The 16,760-nt window shown below is 37.9% G+C and overlaps 1 protein-coding gene across 1 annotated transcript in view; it reads left to right on the plus strand.

The window, feature by feature from the left end:
* The window catches only part of Vps36 (vacuolar protein sorting 36), a 136,900-nt gene that overhangs the window by 105,178 nt on the left and 14,962 nt on the right, over window positions 1-16,760 (plus strand). The window contains exon 10 of the mRNA XM_090390358.1: window positions 8,467-8,531. Coding sequence (XP_090246484.1) covers window positions 8,467-8,531 — 65 coding nt within the window. The remainder of the gene's footprint in view (window positions 1-8,466; window positions 8,532-16,760) is intronic.

The raw sequence follows: 16,760 nt of genomic DNA on the forward strand, positions 1-16,760 counted from the left end.
ACAATTGTCTCAGACAGTTTTTAAATTCTATACAGTGAGACCAATTAATGATATTGCCAACTAGACTTTTCATACCAATTAAGAAATAATGTTCAAGATTTAGGCCTAAATGGATATCAGATGAAGTAATCAGACTCACAGCAGAGAAGAAAAATGATGAGATGCATATAAATTATCAGGTGACACAGAAGCCTATGGCAGATATAAGTTAGTCTGTAATCAAGTCACAAAGGAGGTTCGGCAAGCGAAGGCAGATTACAAGAAATCTTTGGCAAAGGATGCTAAGAAAAACAGCAAGGACTTCTTTACTTAAATAAACTTTTTTTTTTTTTTTTTTTTTTTTTTTATGAGAACCCCAAACACGAGAGGTATTAGAACCTATAGTACTTAGTACCGTGCTTGGGTTAAGTAGAAGGAAGGGGATGAATCAGGTTGGTCCACTTGATATCGATGGTTCGACTCGATGATCCTGAACGGATAGCTGAAAAACTGAATGAGTATATATTATTCACACTTGAGGAATTGTGTAAGAAAGTGGAGGACGAAGCTTATTAAACTCTAACAGGTAGCTTAATGAATTTGTAATAACTGAGAACAGAGTGGAGAAGAAATTGTTGAAGTTAAACATAAGGAAGGCACCTGGGATGGATAGGATCTATTCAGTTATATTAAAGGAGGCAGCAAAGGAAGTAAGCAAACCCTTACCCATAATTATGATATCTTCTTTGGACTCAGGGGAGGCACCCATAGACTGGAGATGTGCAAATGTGACCCCAATCCACAAAGGAGGATCAAAGGCTGACACAAGTAATTATAGACCTGTGAGTTTAACTTCTGTTCCAGGAAAATTAATGGAGGCACTGGTTAAAGAAGCACTGCAGGATCATCTAGACAAGACTTCAGTTATAGCTCGGACACAGCATGGTTTTGTTAAGGGGAAAGTCTTGCCTGACCAATTTGATTGGATACTATGATGCAGTCACAAAAGAACTGGATCCAGGGAATAACTTTGATATTATATATTTGGATCTTAGAAAGGCTTTTGATACTGTTGCACATGGAAGACTTCTGCAAAAATTGGAGCAGTGTGGCATTGGGGGCAAATTGCTGCTATGGATAAAGGGATGGTTAAGTGGGAGAAGACAGAGTGGTAATCAATGGACACTGCTCATCGTGGACTAATGTTATTAGTGGAGTCCCTCAGGGTTCAGTGTTGGGTCCATTATTGTTTTCTGTATTTATAAATGATATTGATGATGGTATATCAAGCTTAATGTCCAAGTTTGCAGACGATACAAAGGTTGGCAGGGTTGTTAAGGACACTACTGATGCCATGCTGCTGCAACAGCATCTGGAAAGGCTGAGCAGGTGGGCTGAGAGGTGGCAAATGAAGTTTAACATTGACATGAAAAGAATGAATGACATGTAGAGAATGAAAAGGACCTGGGGGTAATTGTGCAGTCAGATATGAAGTTCTCTGAACAGTGCAGATGGGCTGCAAGAGTAGCTCATGGTGTCTTGTCAATGATGTACAGGAATTTTTCTAGCAGGGATAAGGAAGTGATTATTCCCTTGTATAAGGCAATGGTCAGGCCACACCTTGAGTACTGTATACAGGTCTGGAGGCCTCATTTCAAGAAGGATGTACAGCTGCTGGAATGAGTATGGAGAAGGACAACAAGACTAGTGAATGGAACAAAGGGTTGCTCTTATGAAGAAAGGCTTAAGTTTTGCAAATTACAGTGTCTGGAGACTAGGCACCGGCGAGGTGATCTGATAGAGGTGTATAAAGCCTTGAATGGTTTGAGCATGCTCGATGCTGATGGGATTCTTCCTCTTGCTCAGAATAATCACCTGAGAGGGCATAAATTCAAATTGAGGAAAGACAGATGTAGGATAGATGTATGGTTTGCCTTTAGTCAGCAGGTAGTTGGTTGGTGGAACAGACTTCTATCCCTTGTGGAAGTTGATAGCCTAAATAAATTTAAAGGCTCAGCTGGACAGGTATTTCAACGGAGGGGTCAAGTGGAAGTGTTTTTTTTTTTTTTTTTTTTTTGGCTGATGCTGCATAAGCTTGCTTTTTTGCATGATATGTTTCTACTAATGCTAATTTCTATAGTCTTCTTTAATATGAACAGGAATCACTTGGCATGTATGTACATCAATTTGGTCTTGAAAAAATTGTGAAGCAACACACGGACATGAATTGTCTCTGAAAAGACCAGTTTCTTCATGAATGTTCTCTGGCATTCATACATAAATTCAAAGAAATCAAGGGACTTATACCCCCAGATAAACATGCACCAAACCATAATGCTCTCCGTCACCAGGCTGTAGCGTCGTGCTTATGCTTAACAGGTCCGTGACTTTGTGTTGTTATCATACCCAAACCTGTCTTTAGCATGATGCAGTTGGAAGTAGGATTCATTGGTTAATCAGACCTTTTCCAGTCTTCTGTACTACAGTGTCTAATTCTGATGAGTTCAGCATAATGAAGAACTAAAAATTAAGGAGGCAGCTGCTATATGCATTTATTTCTGTTGCATGCAGATGTGAATGATGTTAAGTAAGGTTGTTTACTTGTGTAACTACAGATGCTTGTTGCTGTGTTCCATGATTGAATGCACTGTTCTTTTCCTAGTGGTGGTGTGTCAGTTGGCACAACAGACTTCCTGCTATATAGCTTGTATATCTTAACACAAGGGTGGATTTGGGGGGGGGATAATTTCAATTTCTTCCCCATTTCTCAACTGCTTAGAGAAGTGCATCTTTAAAGTCACTGTATCAGATCCTTTTGCAGCGACCTGAACACACCCACTATGCACTACCACGAAGATCATTTATTGCTAGAGAACTTGAGAACTATTATGGTTTTGCTGGTAACATTTCCAAGCTCCACACAAAGTTGCTTTCCAAGAGATTCCTTCTTCTAACAAGGTAATCACTGTTTCACCAGTTAAGCGGATGTCTCTATCCTCCAAGGTGGATTATTGTCAGTATACTACTGTTTTCTGCACTGCTTATGAACGATTACCTGAATTTTTAGTGTATGCTGACGGTATTGTCTGTTATATATCCCTAGCCCCGCTGTCACTTCACCAGCCGATGCAAGCCCTATTGCACTCTGCTTTCCTCTAATTATCTCTTCAAATATGCCATCTTTAATGACAGAAGTAGATAGATGTAATTTAATGATAGTTTTACTTTAATGACTGAAGTATATAGATGTATAGGTTGACAGAAGCCTCATATTATGAAGCAGGTCACCACAACAGTGCTGCTCCCTAAGGGAAATGTCAGACATTTAAAACATGGTTCACCATGTGTAATTATGTTGTGACGATGGCAATCATTTTCAGCATTTTTTTTACAAATTAAGTAACATTAGAGAATAAAGAATGTTTCTTGTAAATGTCATGTCTCTAGCTCTTTTACCTGAAGTTATCTGCATGAAAATAGATTCATTATTTAAAATGATCAATCTGTACTTAAGTATCTATTAGATTTACATCAGCATGAATTTTAGTATTCCTCTCCAGTATTAATATTAATAAATTATTGTGCCACAGAGCAAAAACGAAAAGAAAATGACAGATTGCAGTTAAAAATACTTTTAATGTTACGTAAAAATACATTTATGTTCACACGAACAAAAATACAAGTAAAAATAATACAGGAAAGTAATACATAGCTTTCGGACTGGAGGGCATCCTTCATCAGTTGTGACTGTTAATCTAAAATACAGAAATATAGAACTGTATGTGCGTGACATGGCAGTCATGTACGGCGAACTGCATGTATGTAACAATTAGCTGTTAGAAGGGAAAGCTTGTAGTTGTAGCTGTAATGCCTGGGAATGTAAATGCCAACATTTGTCAGCCAAAAGGATGGACATCTCAGTAATGGGATGGACATGACATTCTCTGTTTTGGTTAAAGCAGAGGTTCCCAAACTTTCTCAGTTCACGGCACCCTTAGTGTCCCAGTAATTTTTTCACGTCACCCCTAAGCCAAAAGAAATATCTAACACAGTGGTTTTTGACCTTTTAATAATCCGATTCTCTCTCTCTCTCTCTCTCTCTCTCTGTGCATATATATAATATTAAAAAATATATGTTATATGATAGTTATTATAAACAAAATTACAATTCATAATACAAATTATATATACTTATATAATAATTTTATTTGTTACGTAGAGCTACTAAATAAACATCAATTTTAGATCACAAAATTAAAAAGATACAGTACAATGGATACCGTACACCTTTTTATAATGAAATAAATATAAGTTTCAAAAAAAAATTTGAAGTTTAAATAACTGAAACCCAAATTACGTGGCACCCCTGGAATGTTGTTGTGGCACCCCAGTTGAAAACCACTGGGTTAAAGGAATCACTACAGCATGAGATATGCAGTGAATCCAATCAGGTGTGGCGATGGTAATGGCAGGACCAATCAATAATCATGACATTGCAGCATGGGTCAATGTGCTGGGTTGACCAGAAGTTCTCAGCAATGGCTGAATGCTCCAAGTCCACTAAACAGATAGCTTTTTCGTGTTCAGAAACACAACTACTGAGCCTCCTGCCAGTTTCCCCAATGTAGCAGTCATGGCAGGAAATATGGTAGAGTAATCCACTCTGCAGCGGGGGGGGGACTGATGTTTTAACCCTTGAGATGAGGGATTGCAACTTCCTGCCTGGGAGTTGTAAGCACTTTATTCCATGAGCCTTTAAGACTAGAAATCTGTTGTTGATAGGTTTGGGTAGAACTGGATAAAGGAGGGGTCATTACTGCACATGGTCCTGTGAGTCACTACTTGGTCTCGGGCCTATAGGTCACATGTGTCTAGGGCACTGGTGGGGTAGCCACACCTCGCAAGATCTGTCTTAATCCTAGTAATCTCAGTGCATCTCTCATCCACAGAACTAGTGAGTCCAGGCATGGGTTAGCAGGGTTGGCGCTGTGCTGAGAAGTTGACTGTGTGCGTGTGCTGACCGGTAGTTCGTGAATTGGCCAGCACACATCGGCTTGCGATAGACTGTTGTCTTCAAATGGAGTAAATGGAGTCACCAAACATCACGGCCCACCAGTCAAGCACAGTCTAAGGGCGGCGCAAATGTCCTGTGAAGTTAGAGAAGTTCTGTTGCTCAGGGTTTGGTTGTCGTCCAGGAAGCTCCTTGGCACATATTTGCACTGCCCTTAGACTATGCTTGAGTGGTGGGCCATCATGGTTGGCGACTCCATTTACCAGCAGTTACATGGCACAGCCATGGGTTCGTTTGTTTGTGAAGTTACGGCAAACATCGCAATGGAGGAGTTGGCGAGCCGCACATCTGTGGATCTACCAGATCCATTGCCTTTTGGTGTTGCTATGTAGATGATGTGGTTTGTGGTCATTCCGTGGGAGTCGGGCAACCGATTTTTATACCAGCTTAACTCTCTGTTTCCTTTCATTCAATTCACCATCGAACTGGAGTCAGACAATACCCTTCCATACTTGGATACCTTTGTCCTGCACAAGGGCACGTGTTTGAAGACAACATTCTGTTGCAAACCGATGTGTGCTGGCCATTTCACCAACTATCGGTCAGCACACACATGCAGCCATCTTCTCAGCACAGCGCGAGCCCTGCTAAACCACACCTGGACACACACCTTAGTTCTGCAGATGAGAGACACTGAGATTACTAGGGTTAAGACAGATCTTGCGAGGTGCAGCTATCCCACCAGTGCCCTGGATAGGTGTGACCTAGAGGCCCGAGACCACGTAGAGACCCAGAGGACCATGCACAATAATGACTCCACCTCGACCGCCTTTATCCCATTCTACCCAAACCTATCACAACAGATTTCTAGAGTCTTAAATTCTAATTGGATAATGTGCTTACAACTCCCAGGCAGGAAGTTGTTCCCTCGTCTCAAGAGTTCTGCGGATGAGAGACACACTGAGATTACTAGGGTTAAGACAGATCTTGTGAGGTGCAGCTACCCCACCAGTGACAATATCTCAATAGTTCAAACAAGAAGATGAATTTTTGTTTCAAGAATGGATCCAAACACAGAAGCGACCAATGTTAGAATAATGTTGTCAACTGAATATGCAGCACAAGTAGAAGTGAAACTTATTAGCCCTGAGTCAGGCACAGAGAGTCGATGAGACCCCTAGCCTATATTTCAGCAATTCATATTCTTTGTCTACTTCATCCATGCAGCTGAAACTCCTAATAGCTGTTTTTGAAAATGTTTTCTTTAATTTCTCCATTGAAAATTCCAGACATCTCTGTTAATTACTAAACAATTAGGAAAAATTTATTTAAGCCCAATTATATGCACCTGTTGACTGGCATTTGTCACTTACAGTTATTGATAGCAAACTGGCTTTACTTCTACAAACTCGACCGCCTTTATCCCATTCTACCCGAACCTAACACAACAGATTTCTAGTCTTCAATGGCGCCTCCGTAGCAGCAGTGCATAGCACACGCTTCTTGATTAGACCGGGGTTCGAGCCCGTGACCACCAAATACGGAGAATGCAGAAAGGTCAGGGAATGACCACCGCATATCCCCGGAGCAATATGGCCTTAGTTGCTAATGTTCCTAAAAACCAAATAACAACAACTAGTCTTAAATGCTCATGGGATAAAGTGCTTACAACTCTCAGGCAGGAAGTTGTGATCCCTCATCTCAAGAGTTCTGTGGATGAGAGACACACTGAGATTAGTAGGGCTAAGACAGATCTTGCGAGGTGCAGCTACCCCACCAGTGCCCTAGATAGGTGTGACCTACAGGCCCGAGACCATGTAGTGACTCACCAGACCATGCGCAGTAATGACTCTGCCTCGACTGCCTTTATCCCGTTCTACCCAAACTCATCACAACAGATTTATAGAGTCTTAAAGGCTCATGGGATAAAGAGCCTACAACTCCTGGTAAGGAAGTTGCAATCCCTCATCTCAAGAGTTTAAACATCGGTTTCCCTTCCTGCTGCAGAGTGGATTAGTCTACCATATTTCCTGCCATGACTGCACTGGCTGCTACGTTGGGGAAACTGGCAGGAGGCTCAGTAGTCATGTTTCTGAACATGAAAAACTATACATTTAGCGGACATGGGCACTGAGCCATTGCTGAGCGCTTCTGGTCGACCCAGCACGACATTGACGCATGTTGCAATGTCATGATTATTGTTGGTCCCGTCATTACCGTCACCACGCCTGGTTGGAGTCACTGCACATCTCATGCTGTAGCAATTCCTTTAACCAAAACAGAGGATGTTGTGTCCATCCCATTACTGAGACGTCCATCCTCTTGGCTGACAAACATTGGCATTTACAACATTCCCAGGTATTACAGCTACAACTACAAGCTTTCCCTTCTAACAGCTAATTGTTACATACACGCAGTTCACCATACATGACTGCCATGGCATGCACATACAGTTCTATATTTTAGATTAACGGTCACAACTGTTGAAGGACACCTTCCAGTCTGAAAGCTATGTATTACTTTCCTGTATTATTTTTACTTGTGTTTTTGTTCGTGTGAACATCAACATATTTTTACGTAACATTAAACATATTTTTAACTGCAATCTGTCATTTTCTTTCCGTTTTTGCTCTGTGGCACATAATTTATAAATATTAATATGAATCCAGAGCGTGTAGGCCTTTTTGTTTATATACTCTCCAGTATGGTATTCATTTCTGATGTACATTATTAATTATTTTGTAAAAAATGCAGGTGGAAGATGACTCTCATCAACCAGTGCAGTACCACCACTTTGCTTATTGGAGGCTTAAAGTGGTGAAACCCATGTTTAATCTCTAGAGCAAAGTTTCCGGCATCCCCCTCTCCCCATACTTCTCCCTCAATCCATGCACGGTACTAAGTACTATAGGTTTTGATACCTTTCGTGTTTGGGGATTTCATAAAAAAATAAAAAAAAATTGGAAAAATGTCACCATAAAAAATTCTTTAGAACACTATGTTTGTCAAGAAGCACCTGTTCCTGTTAATTTTCCATAGCATTGTAATTTTTACTTTTTGCATGTGTCTCACTACATGTTTTTGATCTCATATACAATATAATGTCAAATTTAATCAAAAAAAATTGAATGTGTCCCCATTTCAAAATATCCCCCCCCCCAAAAAAAAAAAAACACTGCTGTATAAAATTCACCAGTGGCTGCTGTTGGATTTGAATTTGATACACTCACTGATGAGTTAATAATCTTATTTTTTTAAAAATAATCCTTTGCAGGTAAAATAAACTGGCTAAAAATGTGCATTAATAAATTATTTTAGAAATAGAATTTTCATAACTGATTACATGAAGGAGACCCTCAAGGTTAGTAAGGAAATGAAGCATAATCTTCAAAAAATTTAAAGAAAATATTCTGTTTAAAAGAATTCATTAAAATTGCTTCAGATGAATAACTGCTTATTTTGTTCTTAAATACTAGCTCATTTCTCCAGAGGATCTAGTAAATGCCTGCAAACTGTTGAGTGCACTAGGGCTGCCTCTGAGGTAAGTTAAGACAGAATATTTTTGATTCAAATGGTAATCCTGCAAGTGCAATTTATAAATAAGCCTGTTCGGTTTTTGTTAATATGGAAATTTCCAGAACAATGCTAATACATATGATACAAAGAGGTACCAGTTTGTTGAAACCTGATAAATCGGTTTTGCAAAGTTTTTATTTTGTGTTTGTTTTAAAATTTACATATATGTATGAGTTGACAAAAGTCTCGTATTTTGAAGGAAGTCAGCAGAACAAAACTGCTCCCTAAGGAGAAGTATGTTAGTATTTATCTGTATTGTGTACCCATTTGGCCATGCCAGAGATTTTTTTTTAAGGGTAAAAAGGTACCCTTACTGTAGGAGTGAAATGTACATAGTTTTTCAGATATTTAAATTTTGGCAAGCCAAGTTCTGATTAAAATATAAAATTTCCTAATACAGGATAATGTTAGGGAAGAAAGATTGTAATATAAGTAATACACAGTAGCAGCTGGTATTCTACTCAAGAGTAATGGAAAATGAAAAAGACCTGACTGTAATTGTGCAGTCTGATATGAAGTTCTCTGAGCAGTGCAGACAGGCAGCAGGACAGCTCGTGGAGTTTTGTCATTGATATACAGGAATTTTGCTATCGAGGATAAGAAGGCGATTATCCCATTGTATAAGGCAATAGTGAGGCCACATCTGGAGGCCTAATTTTAAAAAGGATGTAGAGCTGCTGCAATGGATGCAGAGAAGGGCAATGAGATTGATGAGGGGAACAAAGAGGTACCCTTACCACAAAAGGCTTCAGTTCTGCAAATTGTAGTCTTGAGACTAGGCATATTTGAGCTGATCTGATTGAGGTGTTTAAAGCTTTAAATGGATTGAGCAACTTAGTGCTGCTGGGATTCTCCCTCTTGCTCAAACTATACAAATGAAGGGGCATAAAATTCAAATTTAGGAAGGATGGTTGATTGCAGGGTAGATATGCAGAAATTTTCATTCAGCCAGCAGGTGGTATTGTGGAAACAAACTTCCATCTGGTGTTGTGGACGTAAATAGTTTGTATAAATTCAAGGAAGATAAACAATTGGTGGGGATGGAGAGGCAATGGAGGAAGTTTTTTTTTTTTGCTGATGATGTATAAGCTTGCTTTCTTGCATAATTTTTCCACTATTAATACTAATATTAATAGTGGAAAATAGTAGGGTATAATACTATACCCTTCTGCAGGGGTCGGCAACCTGCAGCTCTTTAACTTTTAGCTGACGTGTACGACAAGCGCAGCGGGTGCGAGCGGCAATTTGAATATAGCATTAGTTTCAGTTCAAGCCGCAAACACTTCTCAGTTTAGTTTGCCTGCGCATTGCGAGCAAAGAACATGTACTGCAAGATGCTGAAGGTTAATCATTGCAGTAGTGGCAAATATAAAATAGTTAAAACAGGAACAAAATAATATCCGCATGTACAGTGTTTGTGATAGGTACATGAATTCATATTAGAAATCACTTGACTTTTTAAATAAGTGACTGGTATTATTAAACAAGTGAAATAAGAGGACATTAAAATGTCAACTCAAAAGAGAAAGATTGAGCAAGAAAACCGGGAATTTAAGGACTGGAGTGAGTAGACAAAATTTGAAATGGAGTTAGTTGACTTAAAAATCAAGGACGTGGAAAACTGAAATTGAGGATTTGGAAGGCAAAAGGTTGCCCTTGCAATTCTACACAAATGGACAGCGATAAATGAGTGAAAAAGCAAGACCAAATTGTGTTTAATACACGGAGTAGCTTACCAGACGTGTTTATAAATTTGAAAATATTTTCATTTGGACTTCTCTCAGTTTTTGGTTTGACATATTTCTGCGAGCAAATATTTTTGAACATGAACAGATTGGCCATATTTTTAAAATTGGTAAGCGGGACAATGTGAAACGAAATATGTAGTATATAGCATTTTTTCTGCCCAATCAATCAATCATAAATTACTATGATTGATTGATAAAAAAATGTATTTTAATTGCAATTTTATATTTTTCTTTTACTTTTTGAAGGAAAACTTCTAAAAGAAAAATATAAATTTTAAATTATTTTAAAAATAGTGAGGAAGACTCCTTTTATTTTATATATTTTTCTTTAGATTTTGGTGGTTTTAAAATTTCTTCTCCTTCCAAAGATTTTAAAAAGTTTTTAAATTCTGAACAGGACATGTTATAGTTTTATTTTACCATAAGTTTGGCTTCTAAATTTTCTAATAAAAGACGGTTCTCTCTTTCCACCAAGCAGTTTTCATTAAGCTGAAAACTTTTTCTGATGAAACATTTGAATGTGGAATGCTTAATATGGAGCTTACAATTTGAGACAAATTATTTGCCTCAGAAATTGCACCCATTTTTTATCACCACGCATTTTATTTTCTTCATTGCTCATTGACGAACAAAATTCATTTAGACTTAAAATTTCTTCAAAAAGCAAATCTAAATAATTTTTGATGTTGAATATTTCTACTAATTCTCGAATTGCATTAAATGTTGGTGGAAAAAAAATTTCTCAATTCTCATTTTTCTCTTTATTAGAATTAATTTTTAACACATCTGTTAGATTCCAATAAGAATTAATTAAAAATACATAACATCAATAAATTAACAGTTTTTTCCTCTCCTATCGGAACAAATTATGGTATTATCGGAAAGCGGGAATTGAAGTTCTAAATCAGGAAAATCCCGGCCGTATTGGGATGGTTGGCCACCCTGAACATGAACTATATTAAAAATAAATCAAAAACCATCGAAAGAATGCAAGTCTCTCAGCATGTTTAAAGATAAAATTAAGGTATATTCATCTGATATTGAGTGACTTGCTCAAATTCAGCAGCAAAAGTCACATTAATCACATTAATCCGTACCTAATTGGATGTTTGTTATGTTTTTTCAGTATTAATAAATAATATTTCAAAAAATATATATTTTTTTAATAAAACACCTTCCCACTCTATTCCGTTTCTTAAAAAAGAACCCCCCCCCAGCTTGAGCTGCGGTGTGGCTCTTCGGATCCTTTTTTTTTTTTTTTTTTTTTTTAATTAGATCAAAAATGGCTCTTCACTCAAAAACGGTTGCCGACCCCTGCCCTATTGAATATAAATAATAACAATTTCTATCTCCTTTTGCTATCCCGGCCTGAAAACAAGCTGCAATTTGCACTAGGGAAAACAAAAATTTTATTTAATGGCATTGGTTGTTTTTCATATGCCCTAAAAACTTCCCACACATATAAATTTGGTTTACTTTGACTACATTGTATTAATCTAAAAGATATTTCTTGGCTTCCCTAAGAGTATGAAGGAGTTTACTTATGCATGGGTAATGCACACACATCATTTCTACTATCAAGGTAGTTTAAATGCATCGTTTTAATTCTATCTCATATTGTGAATACCTTCACAATGAGTTGCCATGGTATTGCACTACTTTGAATAAGTAATGCTTCACCTATGGAGAAGACTACAGGGTGCCTACCTACCTACTCACCGATGAAAAGCCAATAAGCTTCGAAACGGTGCTGTTTGGGTGGTGGTATCCGCCGAGAATAAGTAACATTAGTCCTCTCCATATGTGAAGCGTTATTTATTCGAGATAGTACCATGGAAACTTGTTGTGAAGGTATTCACAATATGAGATATAATTAAAATGATGCATTTAAAACACCTTGGTAGTAGAAATGATGTGTGTTCGTTACCCATGCATAAGTAAATTCCTTCATACATTGTATTAAGTGTTGATAAAATATATGGTATGCCATATATTTTATCAACATGGTTTATTGTGAATTACATCTTTATAAGTATATTTTCACAAGCAGAAAAAGGAAAGTATGCATATGGCACTATACTGTACACAAACCTGTGGGTTTTTGTGTATGTATTCTGCATCCCATCACTTAATAACCTCAGTGTTTACTCTGATTTAAACCAAATTTGCATACCTGTAGGAGATTCTTAGGGTGTATGAACCAAACTGAACTTTATTTATTATCAGTATAACCCAAGTTTTGTTAATTTGGATTAAACTGGCAGGGAATGAAAAAAAATTGCAAAGTGATTACCATTTGCTCATCACTAAAAAGTAACTGTCCAATTCTGTTTTTAACTTTATTTTTACTTTGTGAGGAAATTATTCCAGTGATCAGCAGCATGCTGCTTAAAGGATTAAACACGAGATCTAATCCTCTGTTGCTTCCCAGAATATTATATTTGCCTACTCCTTTCTAGTTCAACCTGCCACAAATATATCTCTGCCCTTCATTCTGCTTATTTTAGGGTCGTAAAACCTCAATCAGGTCCTCCCTGAGTTGTTTCCAAGCTCCACAGTCCACATCTTTTAAGACACTTCTCATAATGACAACCCTTAGCACTCCAATCAAATCGATCAAGTTATCCTTCTTTGGGTCCTCTCTAGAAGTTCTATCTCCCTTTTTAGGCGAGGCCTCTAGGCTTGAATACAGTATTCAAAATGCCATCTCAGTCATTTTATAAAAAGGAATATAATATTATAGTAGAGGTTGGGGCAAGAGCCTCATCTTTGTAAACAGCTGAGCAAATTAGATTTGCCGCGAATGCATCAATCTCATATTGTGAAGTAATTTTCATCATGAGTTTACCTGGTGTTGCACTATGCACTTTAAATAGAAAGCTCTGCTACACTGGAGCAGTATACTGCTTTTTATTTAAAATGCATGCAAGTTTCCATACTGTGGTTTCAATTCTTATTAGAATCTCATCAGTGGATAAGCAGCAGGCACATGGTGATGAGAAAGATTCACAATATAAGAAATTCTAGATGGTTTACATTTCAAGATAAAATAATTAGGGCAAAATCCTCAAACTGTGAACATTTTATAACATTATAGTACAGGTTAGGGCAAAGGCCTCAGATTTGTGCTTAACTGTGGGCAACTAGGCCTGTCAGGTTTTATTTAAAGGGTGTAGTGAAGTGTACAGAATTATGAAGTATATAGAATTGTACATTTCATAATGTTTACATGAAGTGAGTAATGAATGCTCAAGTGTGGATGATATTGCTGTGTCATTCATCTTTTTTTGGTTCACAAAATGGGTGATCTGCATTGTCAGGTTTTTTAACAAAACATCAAAGAACATTACTTAACATCATCTGCACTAGTCTGGACAACTGTTGCTAGTGCAATACTGAACTCGTGGAGAAGGTGCATCACAATATGAGTGACGCATTCATAGCAGTTGTGTCCTCTTGATTGGAACAAGTGGGAGAGAGATTCACATGGGGAGACAAATTATTTTAATTAGCTAGATTGTTATTTCTGACAACACATTAGAGAAGGTATTAGAGAGAAGAACATTCTAGACCTTATAATCACCCAGAAACCAGATAGTATTGTAGGCCCGATGCTGCTATCAGGCATGAAATAGCACATGCACTATTTAACAGTGTGTGGTCACAATCCAGCTATGCAGGAATAATCAGGTCTCCAGGATTAGGATGGATTTGCTGAAATGTTGATACCGTCCCTATGTTCGTGACAAATTTCAGTTAGCAAGTGTATTATCCTCCAAGGCAGACCTTAAAAATAAAAATGAACTGATTGCCGCTATGCACATTGGCCACTATCCAAGTGTTTCCTGTCATCTTGCTAGAGTGCTTTGATATCATATTGGTTACATGCAGCTCCTGGCAGGAGGTTACAGTTTATTTGAGGTAAAATCAACTATTTCCTTATTACAGCAAGGTGGAGCCATTTATCAGATTACATACCTGGATTATGAGTTATGGTGTGTAGATGAAGCTGTCCAAAGATTATGTAATTGTGTTGTGGAACATAATCTGATGGGGCTATCAACCAAGTCAGTTTTGAATGTTCTGTTGCAGAGCTTTATTGAATGGAGCAACATGCTAACCTTAATCCATATTATCACAGTGAGATCTTGGACCACACACAACAATCATCTTTGCTCTTGCTTGGAAGCACTCCATTTGTGTGTTGGGCCCATATTGCAACAGGGGATCTGCATACACCGTATTATATAGGAAGTTATCCTGTACCACAATAAGGCGCCTCCTTATTACAAAATGGGTGATTAGAGAGAATGCTGCTGCTCCTTCCCACCGTAGCCAGGTGGGAAGGAGCAGCAGTGCGTAGCACATGCTTCTTGATTAGACCGGGGTTCGAGCCCGTCACCACCAAATACGGAGGAGGAAAGGTCAGGGAATGACCACCCCATTTCCCGGAGCAATATGGCCTTAGTTGCTAATGTTCCTAAAAAAAAATCCAAATAACAAACAGTACCACAATGAGGGTTGAAAATCCTTATGCAGTCAATAAGTAAAGTTATCCTGTTTTCCGGGAGCCCAACTTAATATGCACACACACATACATACATACATACATGTGATGTCGCAGTCAAGTTCCCTGCGTCATGTTCAATGAGGTTGAAAATAAATGGAATTAATGTGTTGTACTTTAAACTTACTCCAATAGATGGTGGTACAGATTGTCCACTAGGCTGACAGGTTGCAAGTAACAACCAGTTTTGTTAGTAGTGTTAACATTCAGTGTCATGATTTTGCATGGGACAACAGATGAATATCAAATCATGCAATGATGCAATGTCAAATTTTGCTTTGAACTGGGAAAATCTGCAACAGAAACATGTGAAATGCTAAGTTATACCAGTGTGTTTGAATGGTATAACCGATTCAAAGATGGATGAGAGGATGTTTGCAAGGACCCAAGAAGTGGGTGTCCATCAACCTCTTGAAGTGAGGACAGAGTTGTAAAGGTTTGAGAAATTGTGGCAAGAGATCATCATTTGATCCTCAGAATTATAACTTGTGTGTTGGATATAAATAAAGAGCTGATTCGTCAAATTCTGCATGAAGATTTAGGGAAACAGAAGGTCTGTGCAAAATTTGTGCTGCACAGCCCTGTGGACAAGCAAAATCAGTGAGTGTCATCATATGAAGACTTTATCCAGACTTGTCAAAACAGTTCTAATTTCTTCGACTGTATTGTCACTGGGGATGTGTGTGAGGGGGGTTTCAATATGGTCCACAGACAAAGTGGCAGGGCATGCAGTGGACCTCAAAATCACCCAGGCCAAAAAGTTTTGTTTGCCGAAGTCCAGGATCAAGACGATGCTGATCATGTTTTTCGTCAAACGGGATATACAGTAGAATATCAGTTATCCAGAATAATTGATGTCAGACCTCTTCTGGATAGCCAAATTTTCCGGATAATTGAACCAGAATATTTTCTGGATAATTTTTCCAGTAAGATTAATTAATTTAATCTTACCTTAAGATTAAATTAAATAAGATTAATTAAATTAAAAAAAAATTATAAACCAATCTCGGGACATTCATCCAGGCATTTTTATAAATTTTATACAAAACAGGAAGCCGACCGGGCTAGCCGGGTGGGTAAAGTGCTTGCCTGGCAACCCAAAGGTCGCAGGTTCGATTCCCGCCTCGGGCTTGGATCAAAGTACTGCAAAAACCTTGGGAGGTGCATTATGGCCACAGAAGCCTATGCGCCAACAACTACCAAAAAAAAAAAAAAAAAACAGGAAAATAAGTTATGAGCAGTCAAACCGCATCCATATTTGCCAACAGTCAGTGCCAGATTTCCTTTTCAAGTTGGGAGAAAACTTATGTGTGGATTCATGAAAAATTGAGGAAAGTATACCAACAAAACAATACAGGTAGTTACCGACTTTACGAGTTAATTCATTCCGTGCGCGCTTGTAAAGCGAAAACTCGTAAAGCAGGAATTCATTTCCCGTAGATGCAGTGAAATTTGACCATAGTAATGTTAAATAAAGGTCAACAAAACAATAGTTTATACTTAAACAATGATTTATTTATCCAAAGAAATGAAAACATAGCTAGCCTTTAAAATCAATCAAATTATAACAATAAAGAAATTATTTATGTCATACAAATGTTAAAGAATGTTTATTCTTCATCATTGACTAAATGCACACTCGTCAATGGTTCGTCACTTGTTGATGGTTCATCACTCGTTGGCTCGGCACTTGGTTTGTTGGAAGCACAAGGAGTTTTCTTCTTCGGAAATGCTTCAAGGGTCGTTTGTTTCCAAGGCAGTCTTCTCTTTTCTTTATAAATTTCACGATAGCACGCATAAGCATTTTTTTAAATCTGTAGCAACTTTTCTAGTGCGCTCAAAATTTGAATCTTGACTCGAAAATCTCAATTGCTTTTTT

This window comes from Mastigoproctus giganteus, chromosome 2 (assembly GCF_048544385.1).
Source record: "Mastigoproctus giganteus isolate SK-2022 chromosome 2, ASM4854438v1, whole genome shotgun sequence".
In the NCBI taxonomy this organism is placed as follows: domain Eukaryota; kingdom Metazoa; phylum Arthropoda; class Arachnida; order Uropygi; family Thelyphonidae; genus Mastigoproctus; species Mastigoproctus giganteus.